Raw genomic sequence first — 22,114 nt, forward strand, 5'->3', positions numbered from 1 at the left:
AGCATTCTTGCTATGCAGCATATGGAATCTTTCTGCTAACTCTTGCCATGGGGAAATTGAGTTTGGTGGCAATGAGTTCAACAAGGCTCAAGCTCTGTCCCTTAGCGAATACGGGAACAACTTCAATTGTAATGCATCTTCGGGTACTCCGGCTAGTTTGAAAGAATTGCTCACCTCCATAAATAGTCTTAAGTGTAGGTGAGGATCTTCGGTAGACATTTCACTGAATTGGCCCACTGTCTGAAGCATCTGGAACATGACTGGCTTCAGCTTGAACTGTTATGCCTCAATTTTAGTTCTCCTGATACCCAGATTAAGATCATTAAACACTAGCACAACATACTGTCTTAAAGCTCTATCCCTATCGTCAGCAATAAGGATAGGATTTTGAGCAAGGTTTATAATAGCCCGGTTTAGACCCTAGTCAAAAACTGGTTTGGGGACCATGAATCCAAGTCAAAAAAATATTTTAATATTATTTTTCGTGCTTAAAGTACGTGAATTGATATGTGTGAAACTTTCGTATGAAAATTTTATCGTTTGTGTGCTCAATTTGCAAAAAGGACTTAATCGCGTAAAACGCAAAGAGGCAATCTAATTGTTAAAGCACTAAATTGCTATGGTTTATTAATTCTAAGTCCTTAAAATGGAATTATGCCACTATTATGGTTGATGGACGGTAATGGCCATTAAATGGATGATTTTGGTGTTATTTTATTAAGGTTATTTTAGTAATTATTTAATTAATGCTTAATAAATAAAACCAAAATCAATTTTTGGTTCATCTTCTTCATTAAATGGCCGAATATCACAATGAAAAATAGGGTTTGAAGGCTCAAAATAGTTTGGCACTTGGGGGGACCAATTGTAAGTCCATTTGACCCGGTTTTTAGTAATTTTTACGTTTTTGAGATCGTTGCCTCGTAAATTAGTTAGCCCATGCTTTAATTTTCGAAATTGATGAAGAATTTATGATTTTCCATTGTTGATAATGTGATGAAATGGTTTTTTTGATGATGAAGAATAAATCTTTGATGCTTGATTTTCATGTTTAATTAAGTGATTTTTGATAAAAATGTGTATTAAGGACTAAATTGAAAAATTTGTAAATTGAGGGGTAAAAATGTGAAATAAATGAAAGAAATGGGCTGTTAGGGACCTTAGTGAAATTTTCCAAGCATGGGTGTGGTCAAATTTTGAATATTTTGTGTTTTGTGAAATAGGGACTAAATTGTAAAAAAAATGTGAAATGTTAGAGGCAAAAGTGTAATTAGCCCATTTATGTGTTTTTAGATGAATTGATTGAATATATGATTAAATAAGTTGAATTTGTATTGAATTAGATCAAGAAATGAAGAAATCAGATTTGGATCGGGGAAAGACGAAAATTATCAAATAGTCATTCCGGTCCGTTGTTGTCCGTATGAGGTAAGTTATAAGTAAATAAATGTTGTTAAATTGAAATGTTGTGCATTATATGTGCTTAATGGAGTTGTAAAGATATATATATATATATATATATATATGTGATGCAGAATTGAATCGAGCTTTGGAGAATCTGTTCCTATAATGGATTGTTCAAATAGGTGAAATTGAGAAAGTTCCTATAATGTGACAACGTCTGAAAAGCCCTGTATGAATCATAGGAATAGTTAGGATACATATGTCATGACATAGGATTCTGATATGTATTATTGTGTAAGACCATGTTTGGGACGTTGGCATTGATTTGTGATTTACATGTAAGACCATGTCTGGGACATTGGCATCGTATATGGTTTTGTGTAAGAGCCTGTCTGGGACAGTGGCATTGATATTTGATTATATGTAAGACCACATCTGGGACGTTGGTGTTGTATGAGCTTATGTGCTATCCAAGTATCCTTATTGATTCCAAACGGTTCAACGGGTATTTCGAGAAATAAATGAGTATATGAATGTGCATCCAAATCAGGTATGTTGCGATATATATGAAATTAAGCAATGAAAATGAGTATGATTATTATCAGTTGATATATGAACTATGTGAAAATGAGATGTGGATACTAGCAAGTGAACTATAATCAAATGAATTATATGAGAAAGGTGGAATTATAATTGTGTTTTGCCATATATCATTCAGGTACATGTGATTTGTATATGAAATTCTGATATGAAATGTGAGTATGATTCAAATGATGATATATGAAATATATGACAATGAACGATGTGTTATATATGCTCGTTATATGAAATTGTGGTCCTATGTTTCGAACATGAGAATTATGAAAAAATGGAACAAGGTTTGGATGTGTGATTTGTTATGGTTATTCGAGTTTTGAAATACATAAAAAGAAATTGATATATTTCTATTCATGAAAATAATAAATGACCATGTTTTGGTTGAAAATGTTGCATATATGATGCTTGATTTTGAAATTGTAGGGAGGACCCAATTGGGTGGCATATTGGCCTTGTAGATGGTTTATTTTTCCCACACAGGCAGGGACACAGGCATATGCCTCTACCGTGTTGCTCGAGGGCCATTTCGAAATGAGCCTGGGCAGACCACATGGTCGCGCACACACGGGCGTGTGCCAGGTGTGGCCAAGTCAGTTTCGACCACGGGCTAGACACACGGGTGTGTCTTGTGGCCATGTGGATAAGTTAGTATGTATGCCCTGTTTTGCCACAGTCTAGACACACGAGCGTGTCTAATGCCGTGTGAGTCACACGGTCTACTCACACAGGCGTGTGACCTTTGTAACTTAGAAAAAATTTTAAGTTTCAAAAAAAATTTTGTATGTGTTCGGTTTAGTCCCGACCTCTTCCTAATGCATGTTTATGGTCTCATTGACCTAAGAAAGGGACTTAATGTTGATTTTTTACTATGATATGACGATGCATGACTTTTGATTGTGAAATGATTGCGAAATGTTTCGATATGTTCGCTACCCTAGTCCGGCAATAGATACAGGATAGGGGTGTTATAGGGTTTGCTCCATTTCCTTTGATCAAATTTTCAAAGTTCATATCTTCGGTCCTTATCTGATTTGCTTGTCTTCTTCGCTCCCGAAAAGTTCTTTCTATCTCAGGGTCTACAGGGAGTAGGTCAATAATTCGATCAATATTCATAAACACCTAAAATAATCATAGAAAAATTAATTAAGTTAGATTTTAAAGACAAAATTAAACCAAAATGCAAAAATAACAAATTCAAAAATAATGACTTTAAAACACAGTCCCCGGCAACGGCACCAAAAACTTGGAACGACAGAAATGTGCAAATGTACACAATTGCTACAAGTAATAAAGTGACAAGTAAATTTCGAGTTATTGTACCCAAAGGGAATATGAAAAGAATTGTTTATGAATGCTATTTAAAACACTTTGGTGAATAAAAAAATATTTTGTTTGAAGAGGGTGATTAAAAACTAAGATTTTAAACTAAGTAAACTAAATAAATAAATCTCAAATGCACGATTTCAAAATACAATTTTAATCAAGATGATATAATTGTGTTAGATTAATTACATTTCTTATCTTAGAATTATTAAACTCATGTTTATATTGTTATGAATAAAGTCACGACAACTCTATAATTTGCTAACTTATGAACATACTCACCTACACAAATCCATTCATCTCTTAACATATCCCTATGTCAATTCAATCGATAAACAGATTCTAATAAGCAAGCATGCTATTGCACATACATACTCATTAAATTGAACTAATCTCTTGCATATTTCTATGTCAATTCAAATGATTAATTAAATCTAATGAGAATATAAAAGACTATGTGAGGTAACAAGGTATCTTTACCTTGAAACAGTTTAAACACAATAATCTTGCAAGTTATGCAAGGCAAGTGTATCGCTAGATACAATGCTAATTTAACCTTCAGCTACCTTAGAAGAATAAACATGCATTGATTAAGTACTATATCCATGGATTACAATTTCAATCCATTTAAATAATTAATTCATTAGTTCCCTTACAATTATAATGCAAGAATAACTTAGGCATGATTTGCCTATAACAGCATAAACAAAACTTTAATAATTTAAGAGGACGAAATGCAATCAACCCAACACAAATTAAATTCAAGCTAAGCTGATTAAATTAACCATTCCAACAACATAAATATTCATAGATATGTTCATCAAAAAAACAACAAAAATTAAAGAGATAGGGAACAAGAATCAAATCCGGTGTTTTTCCGTGGCTTGACTAGGTTGCTCTGTTCTTCCTTCTTTGTTGTCCTTGCTGATCAAGGATGCTATGAACACTCAATTTCTGGTCCAAAATGGCTGAAGAAGAACCCTTTCTCAAGGGGAGAAATTTCCAAAATAGCAAGGAACTTTGAATGGGAAAAATGAGAGAAAAAGTGAAAAAGGAGAGAAGAATTGTGAGAGAAGAGATGTGAATGAGGGATGTGTTGAATGATCAGCCAAGGGGGGTTTTATAGCTGAATGTGGCAGCTGAAATTTTCTAAAAATAGAAGCCAAAGATCCACCCCTTGGCCGCCTCCTATGTGGCAAAGTTGATGGCTTCAACTTTGCTAAAAATGGCTTGGGGCAAATCTACAAAGCCACTAATTGTGGAGGGGTTTAATTGCAATTTGAACAAGTCTTCAAGGGATTCTTTGCAGCTTAAATAATCAGATAATGAGATGAATTAGGTCAGCACTTGGATAGTTTTGGGCTGTCCTTTTCTTGGCCGGTTCAATTTACTCGGCTTGGTTCAATCAGACCACTTTTTCATAATTAATTAATCATAATTTATTAACCCAAATTAAATTGGATATAAATTAAAATTAATTATATTATGAATAAATACATATAATTTTGGACTGTCTTAGGCTGAAATTTAGCTCGCCTCGGTACTTCAAATTGCTTCTCGGTTTTGTGCTTCTAGCAGTGTCTGTTAAGCCATTTTTGCCCTTTGTGCAAATCTATCGAAAATAACCAAAATGCATAAAAAATAATTATGAAATTAAGTAAAATTTAAAATGTTCATATTTTAAGTGCACTTTAATTATTTTATAAAATTTAATTATTTTTCGACAAGAATTTAACCGAATTCGCATGAATTTAAGTTAAAAAGGGTATGAAAAAGTGTGTAAATTTTTGTGTTTCCAATGTGAATCATATAAGCATTGAATCTATGAATTTGTAAATTTTTTGTCTAACCTTATGGATGAATATGTGTTAGATTTTTGGATTAAATTGAGTTGCATTATGCCATGTTTAATTACTTAAAATATAATTAAATGGTAAGTTGTACTTATTAGCCATACGAGCTTCCTAAACTTAATAGCTTACTTTGTTTACTTTCTGTGTTTTATAGTGATTTCGAAGTTTACTCGGATTGGAAGTTGTTGGAGATCTCATCACACTATCCAGCAGTTGTTTTGGTACTTTTGAACTTTGAGTAATATGGTTATATGGCATGTATAGGTCTTTTTGGCTAAGGTAGCCTTTATGTCTTGATGAATTTTGGCCATTTGAATTGGCTTGTAAGTAGTCATATGTTTTGATACGTAAATATGTATAAATGGCCCTCTTATATGAGGTTTATAATTGCTTTGTGAATGTTGTGAATTGGTAATTAGGTAGCAAATGGTTGAAATTGAGAATGTATTAGCATGTTAAGTATTGGGCAAGATAATGCATATATGAAATTGTTCATTAGGTGAATTCTTGAAGGTGATATTGGTATGTTTTGTAATGGAAAATTGTGATGTTTATGAGCATTAGAGTTATTGGTATTGATATTAATATTGCATGATTTGGACTTAGCTAAGATTGGTTTGAATGCTAATTGATGATATGGTCATATGCTATTAGTTATGTTTAGGTTGATGCAAATTTGGGTGAGAAAAATGGCTTGGAAAATGGCCTATTTTTTTGTCCACAAGGGCAGAGAAACGAGTGTATGTCTTAGCTGTGTGTGAGACACAGCCAGGTGACACAGTTGTGTGTCCCCTTGTACTTATTTAGAAATCAAGTCAGTAGCTTCACACAGCCTAGTCCACAGGCGCGTGGCCTGGCCATGTGGCATAAGTCAGTATACCCTCCAGTTTTCACACGGCCTAGCACACGGCCTGACACACGTGCGTGTGAGGACATTTCGAATGGTACACAGGCTAGTCACACGAGCGTGTGGTTGGTAATTTGGCCCAAGTCAAAGAGTTACACGGGGTCGAACACGGGCTGGGACACTGCCATGTAATCCCATTTCAAATATCCACACGACCTGTGACACGGACGTGTCTCTTGGCCGTGTGAGACACATGGCTTGGCCACATGGGCATGTGTCCCCTGCACTCTGAAAATATTCTATGTTTTTCTAAACATTTATTAAGTATGTAATTTAGTCTCGAACCACTTCTAATGCTTTTTTTATGCCCCGAGGGCTCGTGTTAAGTACTATATGACTATATTTGAATGACATTTGTTTGAATTTGAGAGATGAATGTGAAATGTATGATTGTTTAAGAAATAAGCCTAGTAATGCTCCGTAACCCTATTTCAGTGACGGATAGGGGTTATGGGTGTTACACATTCTGTACCATGCTATCGATATCGATGATGTTCCCGGTACTAACTCAATAGCAATCTGAGTAACTCCTCTGGAAACACATCAGGATATTGACAAACCATAGGCACTAATTCAAGTTTCAATTCAGATACTTTAGAATCCATTACATATGCAAGGTACGCTGCGCAACCTTTTCTAACATATCTCTGGGCTGACATAGCTGAAATAACAATTAGCTACCAACTGAAATTTTCTGATTCAATCCGAAGCGTCTCATCGTTCTGACATTTCAATACAATAACCTTTCATTCACAGTTCATAGTAACATCGTCTAGATTCAACCAATCCATGCTCAAAATCACATCAAACTTACCAAATGGCAAGAGAATCAAATCATCTGGAAAACTGTAACCCTGAATCAACGGACAGTTCTTGCAAACCTTATCAACAAACACATATTGATGTAGGGGGTTCAACACATTAACCACGAATTCAGTGGACTTAATAGGTAAATTCTTATTTGATACTAAATTCGTGCATACATACAAATGGGTTGATCTCGGATCAATCAAAACAGTAACATCAATATCAAAGATAGAGAAAGTGCCAGTAATAACATCTAGCACAGAAGCTTTCTTCCGTTCATGGATAGCGTAAGCCTTAGTTGGTGCTCGTGCTTCAGATCTCACAGCAGAATCTTTTGTTACACCATGATTACTACTTATATTTCCAGGATTACGAGGTGGTCTGCCTCTCGCAACAGTGCTACTCAACCTTATAGTCTGAACTTTTTCTTTCTCGGATTTCTCTAGGCAATCTCTAATATAATGTTCAAGGGAACCACACCTGAAACATGCTCCGTTCTTCAATCTACATTCGCTGAAATGTGATCTTTTACAGTAATTGCATTTGGGCATCTTATCTCTGACACTACCCACACTCGCTACAGTTGCAGCCTAAGGCTTTGGGCTTGAATGTCGATTACCTCTTTCTCTACTAGAATGCCTGTAATATCTAAATGGTCTATTTTTCATATAAGGACCTCAAATTTTGAATTCCATAGCTATTTGATCCCTTTAGCTACTATAATTCAACTTTTGCACTTTATACAATTTGGTCATTTTCATCAAACTAAACATATAATCGGTAAAAATTTCTTTACGAAATTTTCATACAACATTTCTATCATAATGTAGACCATGAAATAATATTAAAATAAAATTTCTTCCGGACTTAGATTTGTGGTCCCAAAACCACTATTCCAATTTTACTGAAAATGGGCTGTTACAACTCTCCCCCTTAAAGAATTTTCGTCCTCAAAAATCTTACCAATAAAGAGGTTCGGATATTGCTTTCTCACGGTATCCTCAGGTTCCCAGGTAGCTTCTGCTGATTCAGCTCGATTGGATGGCATTACTATATGAAAAACATATTTTAAAATGGTCAGGAGATATCACACTATCACAGGTTATATAATGGCATGTACAGCTAGACTCGTACGTGCTACGTTAGTCCGAGAATCAACTAAATCGTAACTCAGATACCAATAAATGTAACACCTCTAAATGGTCTATTTGCCATAAAAAGACCTCAAATTTTGAATTTCATAGCTATTTGATCCCTTTAGCTACTAGAATTTAACTTTTGCACTTTATACAATTTGGTCCTTTTCATCAAATTAAACATATAATCGATAAAAATTCCTTTATGCAACTTTTATATAACATTTATATCATAATGCAGACATGAAATAATATTAAAATAAATTTTCTTCTGGACTCAGATTTATGGTCCAAAAACTACTATTTCAATTTTACTAAAAATAGGATGTTAAAATGCCCAACTTAAGCTGTAGAACGGTTGTGATATTCCTCTGGTCTCTTTGACGATAACTGATATGACTTCCCAGTTGATCTTTTTCTCGAGTCTCTAACTTCAAAATTAGCTTTTCTTTTCTCTTTGCTAAGCTCCTCGGCTTTATGTGCTCGATCAACTAAAACAATAAATTCTTTCAGCTCAAGAATCCCAACTGGAAGCTTAACATCTTCATTTAACCCTTCCTCGAATCGTTTACACATGGCGATCTCGGTTGGAATGCATTCCCAAGCATATTTACTCAGTCTGACAAATTCTCATTCATACTTTGACACAAATATACGAACCTATTTGAGCTCAAGAAATTCTTTACGCTTCTGATCAAGAAATCTCTGACTAATGCATTTTTTTCAGAGCTCGGTTTAGAAGAATTCCCAGTTTATAGTTCTTTCGACACCATCGAAATCAATGTGTTCCACCACTGGTAGGCTATGTCTTTCAACAAAGATATTGCACACTTAACACACTCGGCAAGTGAACAAGATAGTTAGTCGAAAATCTTGATCGTGTTTTTAAACCAGAATTCCGCTCTCTCTGGATTATCTTTAGCAATGGCTTTGAATTTTTCAACCCTGTACTTATGAATCTTATCAACAAGTGACTTATAAACTCGTAAAAGTTCTAAACCATGAGGAATAATGGGGAACAATTGGGGAACGGGTAGGGTGGAGGTTATTGAGCAACTGGGTTTGTACGTACAAACTCAATAAACCATTCGCTCATCATGTGGAAGAAGGCTTCCTTAGCCTCTCCTTCCCAGCCCTCAGATACAGGCCTTGTACCACTCGATGCTACTCTATGAACAAAGGCCTGAGCATTACTCTCAACTTCATTGGGGTCAGCTCGGTTGGACGTCATTGTTATAAGAAAACATGTTCCAAGATAGGTCAGAAGTTATCACACTATCACAGGTTATATAATGACATGTATAGCTAGACTTACACATGCTACGTTCAGTTCGAGAATCGACTGAATTGTAGCTCTGATACCAATAGATATAACACTCTTAACTCGTATCCGTTGTCGAAATAGGGTTACAGAGCATTATTGGAGTTTTTATTTCAAAACAGTAAAAAAATTTAAACATTTTAATTCATATCATTAATCATAACAGAACCAATCAATAACATACATATTGTCTCTTATACAAGCCCTCGAGGCTCCAAAAGCACATTAGAAACAAGTTGGGACTAAATCAGAAACATATAGAATTTTTCAAAAAAAAGATGAAAAATTTCAAACTACAGGGGTCACACAGCCGTGTGGCCAGGCCATGTAACTCACATGGCCAAGAGACATGCCCGTTGTAACACCTCTAACCCGTATCATTCGTCGGAATAGGGTTACAGAGCATTACCAGATAAACAGAATAGTAAATCATTCAAATCATACATTAATACAAACATAATAAAATATCATTCAAATACATTCATAATGTCCCTTAATTGAGCCCTCGAGGCCCTAAAAAACTATAGAAATAGTTTGGGACTAAATCGAAAACATTTGAAAATTTTAGATTGTAGGGGTCACACAGCTGTATGGCCAGGTCATGTGGACATTCAAAATAGGGACACACGGCTGTGTCCCAGCCTGTGTCTATGCCCATGTAACTCACTTACTTGGGTCACACACCCAAACCACACGCCCCTGTGCCAAGCCGTGTACCCCTCGAAATGACCTTACATGCCCAAGTGTCAGGTCGTGTGCTAGGCCATATAATTGGCTGACTTGCATGCCTTGAACCTGCAGGGGACACACTGCTGAGACACACACCCGTGTCTCAGGCCATGTGGCCTCAAAATGAACCTTAAAACACAAGTTTACCATATCAAGTTTTCTTAGACCTTAAGAAACTCAAATACCAACAAAAACACCAATTCAAAATGACATTAATCAGGCTAAAAACACATCAAAACCAACCTAACATGTGTCTAACCAATGTACCCTCATTGGTACCACAAGTATATACAATTTCACAACAAAATAAACCTCAATTCAATTCATCAACTCATTCAAGCAGTACCTAGTCAATATACCTAACAAAGTTACCACAATCACAACATTTCAAATACATATATACCATACATACTAGCATAACAACTATACTTCATTCACATAGAATGTGCTAGTTAGTTATTTGTAGAAAATATCATTCATAATATTTACATAAACCAAACATTGACCAAAATCGCACAAGAGCCTATACATGCCATATAATCCAAATTAAACGTTCAAAAACTACCAAGATAAGCTCGATAGTGTAACTTGAGTGCCGATCCTATCGTCCAACCTTCCAAAAATCTACAATGACTTTAAAAAACACAATTAAGCTTAATGAAATTTAGTAAATTTGACCATCCAAAAGAACCACCTGCCATTCACAACTTCAATCGATAAATTCATCCATATTCAAATTAATATGAAATAAACAACATATCTTTCAAATTCATTAAAAAAATTACCTTATCGAGATTTTTCATTTGAAGAACGACTTACGGGTAAGAGTATATCGTCAACAGAAGCTCCTAAGAGCTGGTCCTCCCACATCACACCAAACAAAAAGTAAAACGTGAGAGTTCGCAACAAATGTTGAACCCCAGTTTTCTTGGGTAATATGCCGATATCTCCCTCCAATACCATCTCCACTCCAAACCCCCGTCATACACCAAACACGAATGTACTCAAATCCCGCGTCCAATCCAAACTGAGTATTAAATTCGATAATATAATTCCAACAATACTTCAATTCCAACAATCGAACTTATATATAATAGAAATCATAAATTTATACAAATGTTAAATTTTAACCGTACAAACTTACCTGGACTGAATTGTAGTCGTTGTACAGGTTTAGGGACTATTTCGCTATTTTTCCTTTCCCACGAGTATCTACCGGATTTTGATCTAAAATGTTAAATTCTTATTTTATTAGCATATATTTCAATTCCAAACTATTTTACAATTAATAACCTTTTATTTTTCAAAATTACACAATTGCCCCAAACTTTTACCATTTTTGCAATTTAGTCCTTTAACTCGAATTTCATCAAATTAACCAATTTTCACAAGTTAATATTTTATCCAAATATACTAGGCCCTCCAAAAGCCCTTAGTAAACATCAAATTCACTATTCAACCCTAATATTTTGACATTTTCACAATTCAATCCTAAAAATCAAAATCTAATGAAAATCTCAACAAATTCATCAAATAACATAATCAAAGTTCCAAATACATGGTATTCATCAAAAAAATTCAATATTCATCAATGGAAACTTCCAAAATTTTTAACAGAATTAAAAATGGAGGTACGGGCTAGCTGGACCTAGTTGCAACGATATCAAAAACATAAAAATTACAAGAATCGAGATCAAAATGGACTTACATGGAAACTTTTTATGTTACCCGAAACTATCTCCTCACCCTAGCATTCGGCCATTGAAGAAGAAAATGAATAGAAAAGAAACTTAAATTTTCAATTTGTTTTGTTTTAATTTAAAAAAATTTACAATTATGCCATTATTATTAAATTTCTTTCATTTTTTAATTCTAATTGTCGTTCCACTCATTATTTATGGCTTAGTTATCACTTAAACCCTTCCACATTTTATAATTAAATCATCTCATCACCTAATTGCTTTAATTTGCAAGTTTTGCACCGTTTACAATTTAGTCATTTTTCTTTAATTAAAGTTTTGCACCTTTTACAATTTAGTCATTTTTCTTTAATTAACTATCTATACGTTAATATTTCTAAACCAAATTTTAATACGACTATATTGAATCTATAAATATTCTAAAAATAATATTTACGAGTCGAAACGATGGAAATTTGTGGTCCCGAAACCACTGTTCCATCACCACTAAAAATCAGGTTGTTACAACTCTCCCCCCTTAGGACATTTGGTCCTCGAAATTGTTACCTAAAAATAGATTCAGATATTGTAATCTCATTCATTCTTCGATTTCTCTGGTAGCTTCTTCTGAACCATGACGATACAACAAGACTTTTACTAACGGTATTCGTTTATTCCGTAGTTCTTTGACTTCTCGAGCTAAAATTCCTACCGGTTCTTTCGAATACATCAAGTTTGGCTATAGCTCAATCTCACTATGAAGAACCACATGCGAAAGATCATATCTGTACCTCCTCACCATCGAAACATGAAACACATTATAGATTTTCTTCAATTCAGAGGGCAAATCTAATCTGTAAACTACAGGGCTGATTCTTTCAACAATCTCATACAGTCTTATAAATCTCGGACTCAGCTTTCCCTTTTTGCCGAAACGCATCATTTTCTTCCACAGAGAAAATACTCGATCGCCAACCGCAAATTCTATATCTTTTCTTTTCAGATCTGCATATGATTTCTGACGATTAGATGCAGCTTTCAAACTATCCCGAATAATTCGAACTTTCTCTTCTATTTCTCGAATCAAATCAAGTCCCCCCATTTTAGATTCACTCAATTCTGACCAATACAATGGTGTTTTACACTTTCTTCTGTAAAAAGCTTCAATTGATGCCATTTTTATACTGGATTGATAACTGTTATTATATGCGAATTCAGCTAACGGTAGGTATTTTTCCCGGTTACCTTCAAATTTGAGTATACAACATCTCAACATATCTTTCAGAATCTGAATCACTCTTTCTGATTGCCCGTCAGTCTGAAGATGAAATGTTGTGCAGAAATTAAGCTTAGTGCCTAGAGCCTCATGAAGTTTGCTCTAAAATCTCGATGTAAATCTCGGATCTCAATCTGAAATAATAGATGTCGAAACTTCGTGTAGTCTCATAATCTCAGCTACATATAGCTTTGGTAATCTCTCAAGTGAGAAATATGTTCTTACTGAAATAAAATGTGTCGATTTACTCAGTCTGTCAACAATCACCCAGATCAAATTTTTCCTTCTCAAAGTTACGGGTAAACCAGATACAAAATCCATCGTCACTCGCCCTCACTTCCATTTACGAATCATAACAGGTTATAGTAGACCTGACGGTACCTGATGTTCTGCTTTCACTTACTGACAAATCAAGCATTTAACTACAAATTCACAAATTTCTCGTTTCATACCCAGCCTCCAATACATCTATTTCAAATCAGAATACATCTTTGTGCTACCCAGATGAATAGAATAAGTACTACTGTAAGCTTAACAAAGAATATCATTCTTCAAATATAAATTACTCAGAACACAAATTCTATCGTGATAACGCAATGTACCACTATCATCAACACTGTACTCTAAACTCAAATTATTCTGAACCATCTCTCATTTCAACACCAACTTCGGATCTTCATCTTGCAATTCTCGAATTCGTTGAAGAAACAGGGGTTTCGTTCTCAGTTCTGCTCATACAGAACCATCTTCATTCAGAATGAAATAAGCATTCAATGCTCAAAGTGCAAACAATTACGACTTTCGACTGAGTGCATATGCAACTGCATTAGCCTTTCCCGGATGATAATCAATAACCAGATCGTAATCTTTCAGTAGATCTAACCATCGTCTCTGTCTCAAATTCAATTCTTTTTGAGTTATCAAATACTTTAAAATTTTTTGATCTGTGAACACGTGACATTTCTCGCCATATAAATAATGTCCCCAAATCTTCAAAGCTAATACAATCGCAAGCAACTCGAGATCATGAGTAGGATAATTCTTTTCATGCGACTTTAACTACTGAGAAGCATAAGCTACTACTTTCCCTTCTTGCATAAGCACACAACCCAATCCGTTGAGACATGCATCACTATAGACAACATATGCTACTCCAAATTTAGGCTGAGTTAATACTAGAGCTTCCATCAACATGTTCTTCAGCTGATCAAAACTCTGTTGGCACTTATCGGACCAAACAAACTCAACATTTTTCTGTAATAATCTGGTCATTGGTGAAGCAATAATCGAAAAGTTTTTAACAAAATGTTGATAGTATCCTGTGAAACCCAGAAAACTTCACGCTTCTGAAACATTTTTCGGAGTCTTCCAATTCATCACAGCAGAAACTTTACTCGGATCAACTCAAATTTCATCAACTGATAATATGTGTCCCAAAAAACTAACCTCTCGAAGCCAAAACTCACATTTACTAAATTTTGCATACAACTATTTTTCTCTCAAAGTCTATAATATAATTCTCAATGTTGAGCATGCTCAGATTCTGTCTTGGAATAGATCAATATATCGTCAATAAACACAACAACGAATCTATCCAAATGAGGTTGAAAAAATCGATTCATTAAATCCATAAAAGCAACAAGGGCATTAGTCAAACTAAATGGCATTAGCAAAAACTCATAATGATCATAACGAGTTCTGAAAGCAGTTTTTGACACATCACAGTCTTTAACCTTCAATTGATAATACCCAGATCTGAGATCTATTTTTGACAACATTGTGGTATCTTTCAATTGATCAAATAAATCATCAATACATGGCAAAGGGTTTTTATTTTTGATCTTGACTCCGTTCAACTGTCTGTAGTCTATACACAGTCTCAAAGAGGCAAAGGGTTTTTATTTTTGATCTTGACTCTGTTCAACTGTCTGTAGTCTATACACAGTCTCAAAGAGCCATATTTCTTTTTTACAAACAAAACAGGTGCACCCCAGGGAGACAGACTCGGTCGAATAAACCCTCGTCTAATAACTCTTGCAACTATACTTTTAATTCTTTTAGTTCAGAGGGTGTCATACTAGTGTAGTTCCAGTAACCAAATCAATCACAAACTCAACTTCACGATCAGGAGGTATACCCGACAACTCTTCAGGAAATACATTAGCGAACTCACTAACAACTAGTAACTGATCTAGCTTCAACTTTGAATCGTTGGTATCAAGAATATATGCTAGAAGTGCTTACTATCTTTTCGTATCAATCTCTGAGAAGAAAAAGTAGAAATAATTCTTACAACATCTTTTGAACTCTCAGACTCAACTGAAATCATCTCTCCTATCTAGCATTTCAAATCAATTCATTTCTATCTACAGTTTACTACCACATCATGCAACAATAACCAATCCATACCCAGAATAACATCAAATTCCCAAAAGGGTAACAACATCAAATCAGTAGGGAATTCACACACTTAACTTTTAGTGGACAATTATGACAAACTAAGTTAACTATAACACTCTGACCTAGTGGATTAGTAACTTGAATATCATAATCAGTATATTCAATAGGTAATTTCTTTTTCGTTACTAATACAGTGCAAATATAAGAATGAGTTGACCCAGGATCAATCAATACATACACAGTAACATTAAATAGATAGAATATACCAGCAATCACATCTGGAGCAGTAGCTTCCTCTCTGGCTTGAATAGCATAGGTGCAAATAGGTGCTCTAGCCTCTGACTGAATGACAATGTCTTTCATTCCCATTCGAGTAGTCCAGATAGCACTATTCTGACCCGAATGTCTACTTTTCTGAATGGTAGACATTTGTTTTTCTTTCTGATCTTCATCCTCTTTTGGCGATTTTGGACAATTCCGAATAAAATGATCAGTCAAACCATATATATAACAGGCTCTCGACTTACCTCAACACTCACCAAGATGATATTTCCCACAATATCTACAATTGAGCTTCAGAGCATTTCGTACACTTCCTACAATATCAGCTGGTTTAGTAGGTACTCTGAAATCCTACTGAATCATCTTGTTTTTGTTCGGATGCTAAGACACTGAGGCAAATTGGATAAAATTATAACACCCCTAACCTAAATCCGTCGCTGAAACAGGGTTACAGAGCATTACCAAAGTTTACAAATTAATTATCAGACATTTATATTCATCTAGCATTCATATTAGAAACCAATCAAAATCATATATATTGTCCTTTAAATGAACCCTTGAGGCCCAAATTTACACATTAGAAACAAATAGGGACTAAGTCAAAAAATCAGAAAATTTTTCGAAAATATTTAAAATTTTCAAAAATGCAAGGGTCACACCGCCGTGTGGCTAGGCCATGTTACTCACACGATTTGGAGACACGCCCGTGTCTCAGGCCATGTGGGCATTCGAAATAGGGACACACGGCTATGTCTCAGCCTGTGTCCGTGCTCGTGTGAGTATACTTGTAATACCTTTAACCTGTATCTGTCATCGAAACAGGGTTTCAGAGTATTACTAGAGTTTATAGATTAGTTTCGAGTAAATCATGTAAAAGTACTATTTACATTCAGAAATAATCATATTGTCCCTTATTGGGCTCTCGTAGCCCAATATGAACAACAAAATCGAATCGGTACTAATTCGAAAACTCTAAGAATTTTTCGCGAATTTATCAAATTTTCCTTTCGTATAGTGCCCACACGCCCATGTAGTCAGGCCGTGTGGCTACACACGCCCGTTTCCATAACCCGTATAACTCTCTAACTTGTAAAACATGAAGAAATTGAAGTCACACGGCCAAGTTACACGCCCATGTGCTAGGCCGTATGGTTAATATAATTTTCATAAATTAGGTACAGATTTCGCACGGCCATGTAACACGCCCATGCCCCTACCCATGTGCTCAATTCTGAACATTATGTTTCTTATTTTTAAGGTGCAGGGGACACACGGCCAAAACACATGCCCATATGCTAGGCCGTGTGTCACACATGGTCAAGACACACACTTGTGTGGACAAAAATAGGTCATTTTAAGGCCACTTTTCGCACCCTTTACACATTCAACCTACATACAATACTTTCATATACCAATATACTCCAAATCAAAAATCAATTCAAGTCAATAACTCATATGGTAAGCCAAATTTATAACTACACTACTTATTTATATAAAGTTACTATATTATTTCATTCATTAACCACCATTATATACTAATAAATACAAACATATAAACTAACTTATATGTATGAAAGTCATTCATAACCATATTTCAAGTTTACTTTCATTTAATTCCATCCTATACATGCCATATAAACCATAAGTTGTAACACAAAATCTACCGATGAAATCTGGATAGTGTGACCTGATGTGATGATCCGATCCTCTGAAATCTTGTTAACCTACAAAGAACATTTGACACATAAAAGTAAGCTTATGAAAGCTTAGTAAGTTCATAAACTTAAAACATAAATCTTACCGAATTACAATAACAATTCAAATAATAAGTTTTTCACTAATATTTCCTGTCATACACAAATTCAAATGATGAATTCTCTTGATTGAGCTCCACATCAATATCTCATTAAATCCCAAAACTTAAATTCAAATAACACTTACCAATACTTATCAAATTAAGGAACGTCTTACGGAATTGAGTACGTCGATAGCTTGATGTCACATTCCACTTTGGTCTTGCACACATTTTACCATGGCGTTCCCATGATAGCACACTTTATCACATTGCCATAGCTTAGCTAAGATTGCACACTTGCACACACATATAACTGCCATGATTCAATCATGGTCTTACGTCCACTTTCAAAATGCCATAACCCAGTTATGGTTTTGCACTATAATGCCATAGCTCCACTACGGTGTTACATTTCACACTTTTCCATGGTTTAACCATTGTCTTATCCGTCAATTCATCACTGATCACTGATTGAACGTACTCAACCCTGCATTTCCCTTAATTTGAACTTTCAATTCGATTTTCACATTATTGCGATTAATCATAATTCAATAACAATATATGAAAAAAATACATTATGTCATCTCTAAATTAACAATTAATTATGAAAGTTCAACCATATGAACTTACCTGCGTCAATTTGTAGAGTTTGTAAAATTTCAAAAAGTAATCTGTCACTCTCTTTTTCGCATTTATCTTCGGATTCTTGATCTAAAATATAAAATTTTTCATTTATTAGCATCAATTTCAATTCTAATTCACTTCACAATTTATGCCCTTTAATTTTTTGAAATTACACTTTTACCCTAAATTTTACAATTTAGTCCCTGCTCAATTAACCCATCAATTGAGCTAATTTTTCCTTAATTAACACTTTATTCCATCATTCTAAACCACTAGTATTCAGAATTTCAACATCAAACCCTAATTCTAAACTTTTTTACAATTACATCCTAAAAATCAATTTCCACTAAAATCACTTAATGAATTCATCATATAATGAATTAAAAGCTTCAAATCCATGATAATTCATTTAAAACATACAACACTTATCCATGGAAACTTTCAATTCCACTTATAGAATCAAAAACTAATAAATTCAATAGTTGGACCTAGTTGTAAAAGTCACAAAAACATAAAAATTGCAAAGAAAAAGCAAGAATTAAACTCACATGGTGCAAAAATATGAAAAACCAGCTTATTCCAAACCTCCTATAAAGAAAAATGGTAATTTCTCTAGATTTTTCAATTTAGTCTTTATTTTATTTAGTTAATTTGCAAAATTTCCAATTTTGCCCTTATTTCACCTTATTTTATTGCTAATTTTCTTGCCCTTGCTGTCCAGCCTTCCTACTTTTTGGCTTGATTGCCCTTTAAGTCCTCCCTCTTTTAACACTTAAGTTATTTGATCACTTTAACAAGTTTTGTACCTTTTACAATTAGTCCTTTTTAATTGATTAACTATCAAAACTGTAATGGCCTAAATTCAAGGTTATCGGAACAGTGGTTTCGTAACCATAAATCCGATTTAAAGAGAAATTTATTTCAATATTTTTGCATGAAAATTGATATGATAGGAAAATCGTATGAAAATATTGATAGAAAAATTTTACCGATTTAGTGGTTAGTTAAAAAAATTTATTGAAGAAATTGGGTAAAAATAAGATATCAGGACCTCTATCTTGTAAAACCGAGTCAAAAATAATTTTATAAATATTTATGAAATGTTATTAGTGTGGTATTAAAATTTTGTTAGGAAATTTTAATGTTTGGGTAGTCAATTAAATGAAAAGGACTAAATTGTAATAGGTGTAAAAGTTGCTAGAATGCTTAAATAGCTTAAGAGTCTAATGAGAAATGATTTAAAAGGAAATTAGACCCAAAAGTTATTTGGGCTGGACGGCAAGGGTATGAACTCAGCAGAAAAATTGATAAATTAAGGGTAAAATTAGAATATTGCAAAATTAACTAAATAAAGCTAGGACTAAATAGGAAATATCTAGATTTCTCTTCATTTCTCTTCAATTCCAGCAGCTAAAAATGCCATAGGAGTGTTCTCTAAGCTGGTATTTCATAATTTTTGCACCAAGTGAGTTAATCCTTGCCTTTTTCTTGTAATTTTTGTATTTCTAAGACTTTTACAACTAGGTCCTACTATTAAATTCATTAGTTTTTGATTTCATGGATGAAATTGAAAGTCGCCATGGTTGAGTTCTGTAAGTTTATGATGAAATAGAATGAAATTAAAGCTTTAATTTGTTTATGAGATGATTTTTTTAGGTAATTTCAATAGAAATTGATTTTTAGGCCCTAATTGTGAAAATGCTTGGAATTAAAGTCTATTGCTGAAATTCTGATTCCTAAAGGTTGTAAACTAGTTTAAGGTGATAGAATAAAATATTAATTGAGAAAAATCAGTTCAATTGAGAGGCTAATTGAGTAAGGACGAAATTATCATTTATTAAAAGCTTAGGGGAAAAATGGTAATAAATAGCTTGCACAAAAACAGTTTAGACTGTAGCAGTAGACTAACTTTGAAAAATCACCGTAAATTGTAGAAATCTAATTAGAAGATGAAAAAATAGTGTAAGCAATGGATTTTTAAATTTTGAGATATAATGAATTTTGTGAGACAAGGTCAGAATGAATTCAGATTCCCCTTTTCTGACTTTGAAAAATCATAAAAAAGTTGAAGAAAAACAATTAGGGGCTTAAATTTATATGTCTAGAATCCTTAATGAGTCTATTTTTAAGAGAAACAAACGAGAACATCATTTGAATTCTGTATGAAGAGATAATTAATTTTTAGTGAAGAAGGGTCAGAACTATCGACAGCAGAACAGGGGTGACTTTAAGGAATAAACTGTACTGATTGGCTAAACCAAAAATTTTGAAACTTTTATGGTAAGAATATATGTGAGTCTAGTTTCAGGGAAAATTATCGGATCCTAATTTTGAGTTCTGCATCTCAAGATAAAAATAATTTAGTGACTATGACTCAAGTAGACAGCTTTGAATGAACTATAAATAATAGTTGAATTATAGAGAATGTTGCATATGAACATGAAATGTATTAAATTGATAATTAAATTTATTTATTTAGATCCGAAAGATTCAAATCTGAAGCTAGATTGAGGAAAGGAAAAGTTCGGGATTAGTAGATTTTTTTTGTTTACAAACAAGTATCAAGGTAAGTTCGTGTAACTTGAATTATATTCTTAAATGATTGAAATGCATGTTTTTGATATGAATATGATTTGAATGTTCATTATATGGAAATTTATGAAACATTGATATATTTGATAAAATGGGAAGAAATCTCGTTTGAATGAAACGAAAATTTGATGGATCTCTGAAAAGGAATTGACGGTAAAAAGGATCTAGCCCGGACGGGTGATCCTATCCTGATATAGCCCTCCCGAAGAATATGTGTAAAATGGATTTAGCCCGGACGGGTAATCCGAATTAGGATCTAAATTTAGCCTGGAGTGGTAATTCAAATCTAAGCTCATTAGAGTAATTGTCGTTGCAAGGGATTTAGCCTGGACTGGTAATCCCGACAATACTCTATGAGTTTATAGTGCAGGGGATTTAGCCTGGACTGGTAATCCCGCTGCAAAGTTGAGGTTCACGGGAGTGTGCTCTCTGAAATGGATATGTGCGCACATGAATATGAATTTACGGACCCGGAATTGTACACTAAAAGTGTACCTCTAAAAATCCATCGAAATTCTGATAAATTCAACGGGATAAATATGGAAAAATAACAAGGAAATGGAAATTATGGTATTGGATGAACACATCAATCATCAATCATAGTATATATTATTGGTACATGGAAATTATTGTACTCACTTGAATGTTGAGTTTGTGCATATTAGGGTAATAATGCATTAAATGGATATAGGAATGTTTATTGTATTGTATTGAAAATATTAGGTAAGTATAATTCTTGTTACATGAGCTTACTAAGCACAAAGTGCTTACCCCGTTTCCTTTTTCCCTGTTTTGTAGTGTTAAGAGCTCGGAGGTCAGATTTGGTCGGAGACACATCACACTATCAACCTCAGGACTTCGGTATATAAAGTAACTTTATTTTGGAAATCAATGGCAAGTATAAGCTAATAAAGTAAATGATTCTGTGAAATGAATGTAGAGTTAGCCATTGATATGGTTAACAAACCTGGTTTGGGGTATGTGATGACGTTATTTTATAAATATGCATGAATTTATCTTGAAAATATGTTGAATTGGATTGGTTGATTTGGATTGGTCTCGATATAATATTGCAGGGAAGGTTAGATATCTGTAAAGGGATTATATTGAGTTTTCCTAAAAAAATAAATAAATAAATTCGTAAACTCCGATAATACCTCGTACCCTATTCCGGCAATGAATACGGGTAGGGGGTATTACAAAAACGTTAAAGTTTTCTAACGAAACTTTGATACTAACTTAATGACACTCCATAAACATTTCTAAAAATATTTATGGCTTAATTTTATAAATTCTTTTAATTCAAAAAATTCTCTAATTCAAATATATTTCTAAATTCACTCTTGACTCATAAATATTAATTACTAAATTTTCAAACTTACTTGTCGG

At 33.9% G+C, this 22,114-nt stretch overlaps 1 protein-coding gene and 1 long non-coding RNA gene across 2 annotated transcripts; one reads left to right on the forward strand and one right to left on the reverse strand.

Annotated features, from left to right (window-relative positions):
* Nucleotides 1–6,830: 6,830 nt before the first annotated feature.
* LOC108451264 (uncharacterized) lies at nt 6,831–9,258 on the reverse strand. The gene is made up of 2 exons (XM_017748970.1): nt 9,113–9,258; nt 6,831–7,371 (listed from the first exon to the last, which is right to left on the reverse strand). Exons 1-2 carry the CDS (start codon nt 9,256–9,258, stop codon nt 6,831–6,833), a joined length of 687 nt encoding a protein of 228 aa, XP_017604459.1.
* Nucleotides 9,259–20,631: 11,373 nt separating this feature from the next.
* LOC128293037 (uncharacterized) lies at nt 20,632–21,750 on the forward strand. The gene is made up of 2 exons (XR_008283059.1): nt 20,632–20,699; nt 21,524–21,750. It is a non-coding gene; the product is annotated as an uncharacterized LOC128293037 (long non-coding RNA).
* The last annotated feature ends 364 nt before the right edge of the window (nt 21,751–22,114 follow it).

Source organism: Gossypium arboreum, chromosome 5, assembly GCF_025698485.1.
Source record: "Gossypium arboreum isolate Shixiya-1 chromosome 5, ASM2569848v2, whole genome shotgun sequence".
Classification (NCBI taxonomy): domain Eukaryota; kingdom Viridiplantae; phylum Streptophyta; class Magnoliopsida; order Malvales; family Malvaceae; genus Gossypium; species Gossypium arboreum.

What these genes read in the sequence shown, in the direction of transcription:
- LOC108451264 (XM_017748970.1), bottom strand. Translation starts at nt 9,258, where the DNA reads ATGACGTCCAACCGAGCTGACCCCAATGAAGTTGAGAGTAATGCTCAG. An exon ending in TTCCACATGATGAGCGAATG is followed by an intron (nt 7,372 to 9,112) that starts GTTTATTGAGTT and finishes AGCATGTTTCAG; the next exon opens with GTGTGGTTCCCTTGAACATT.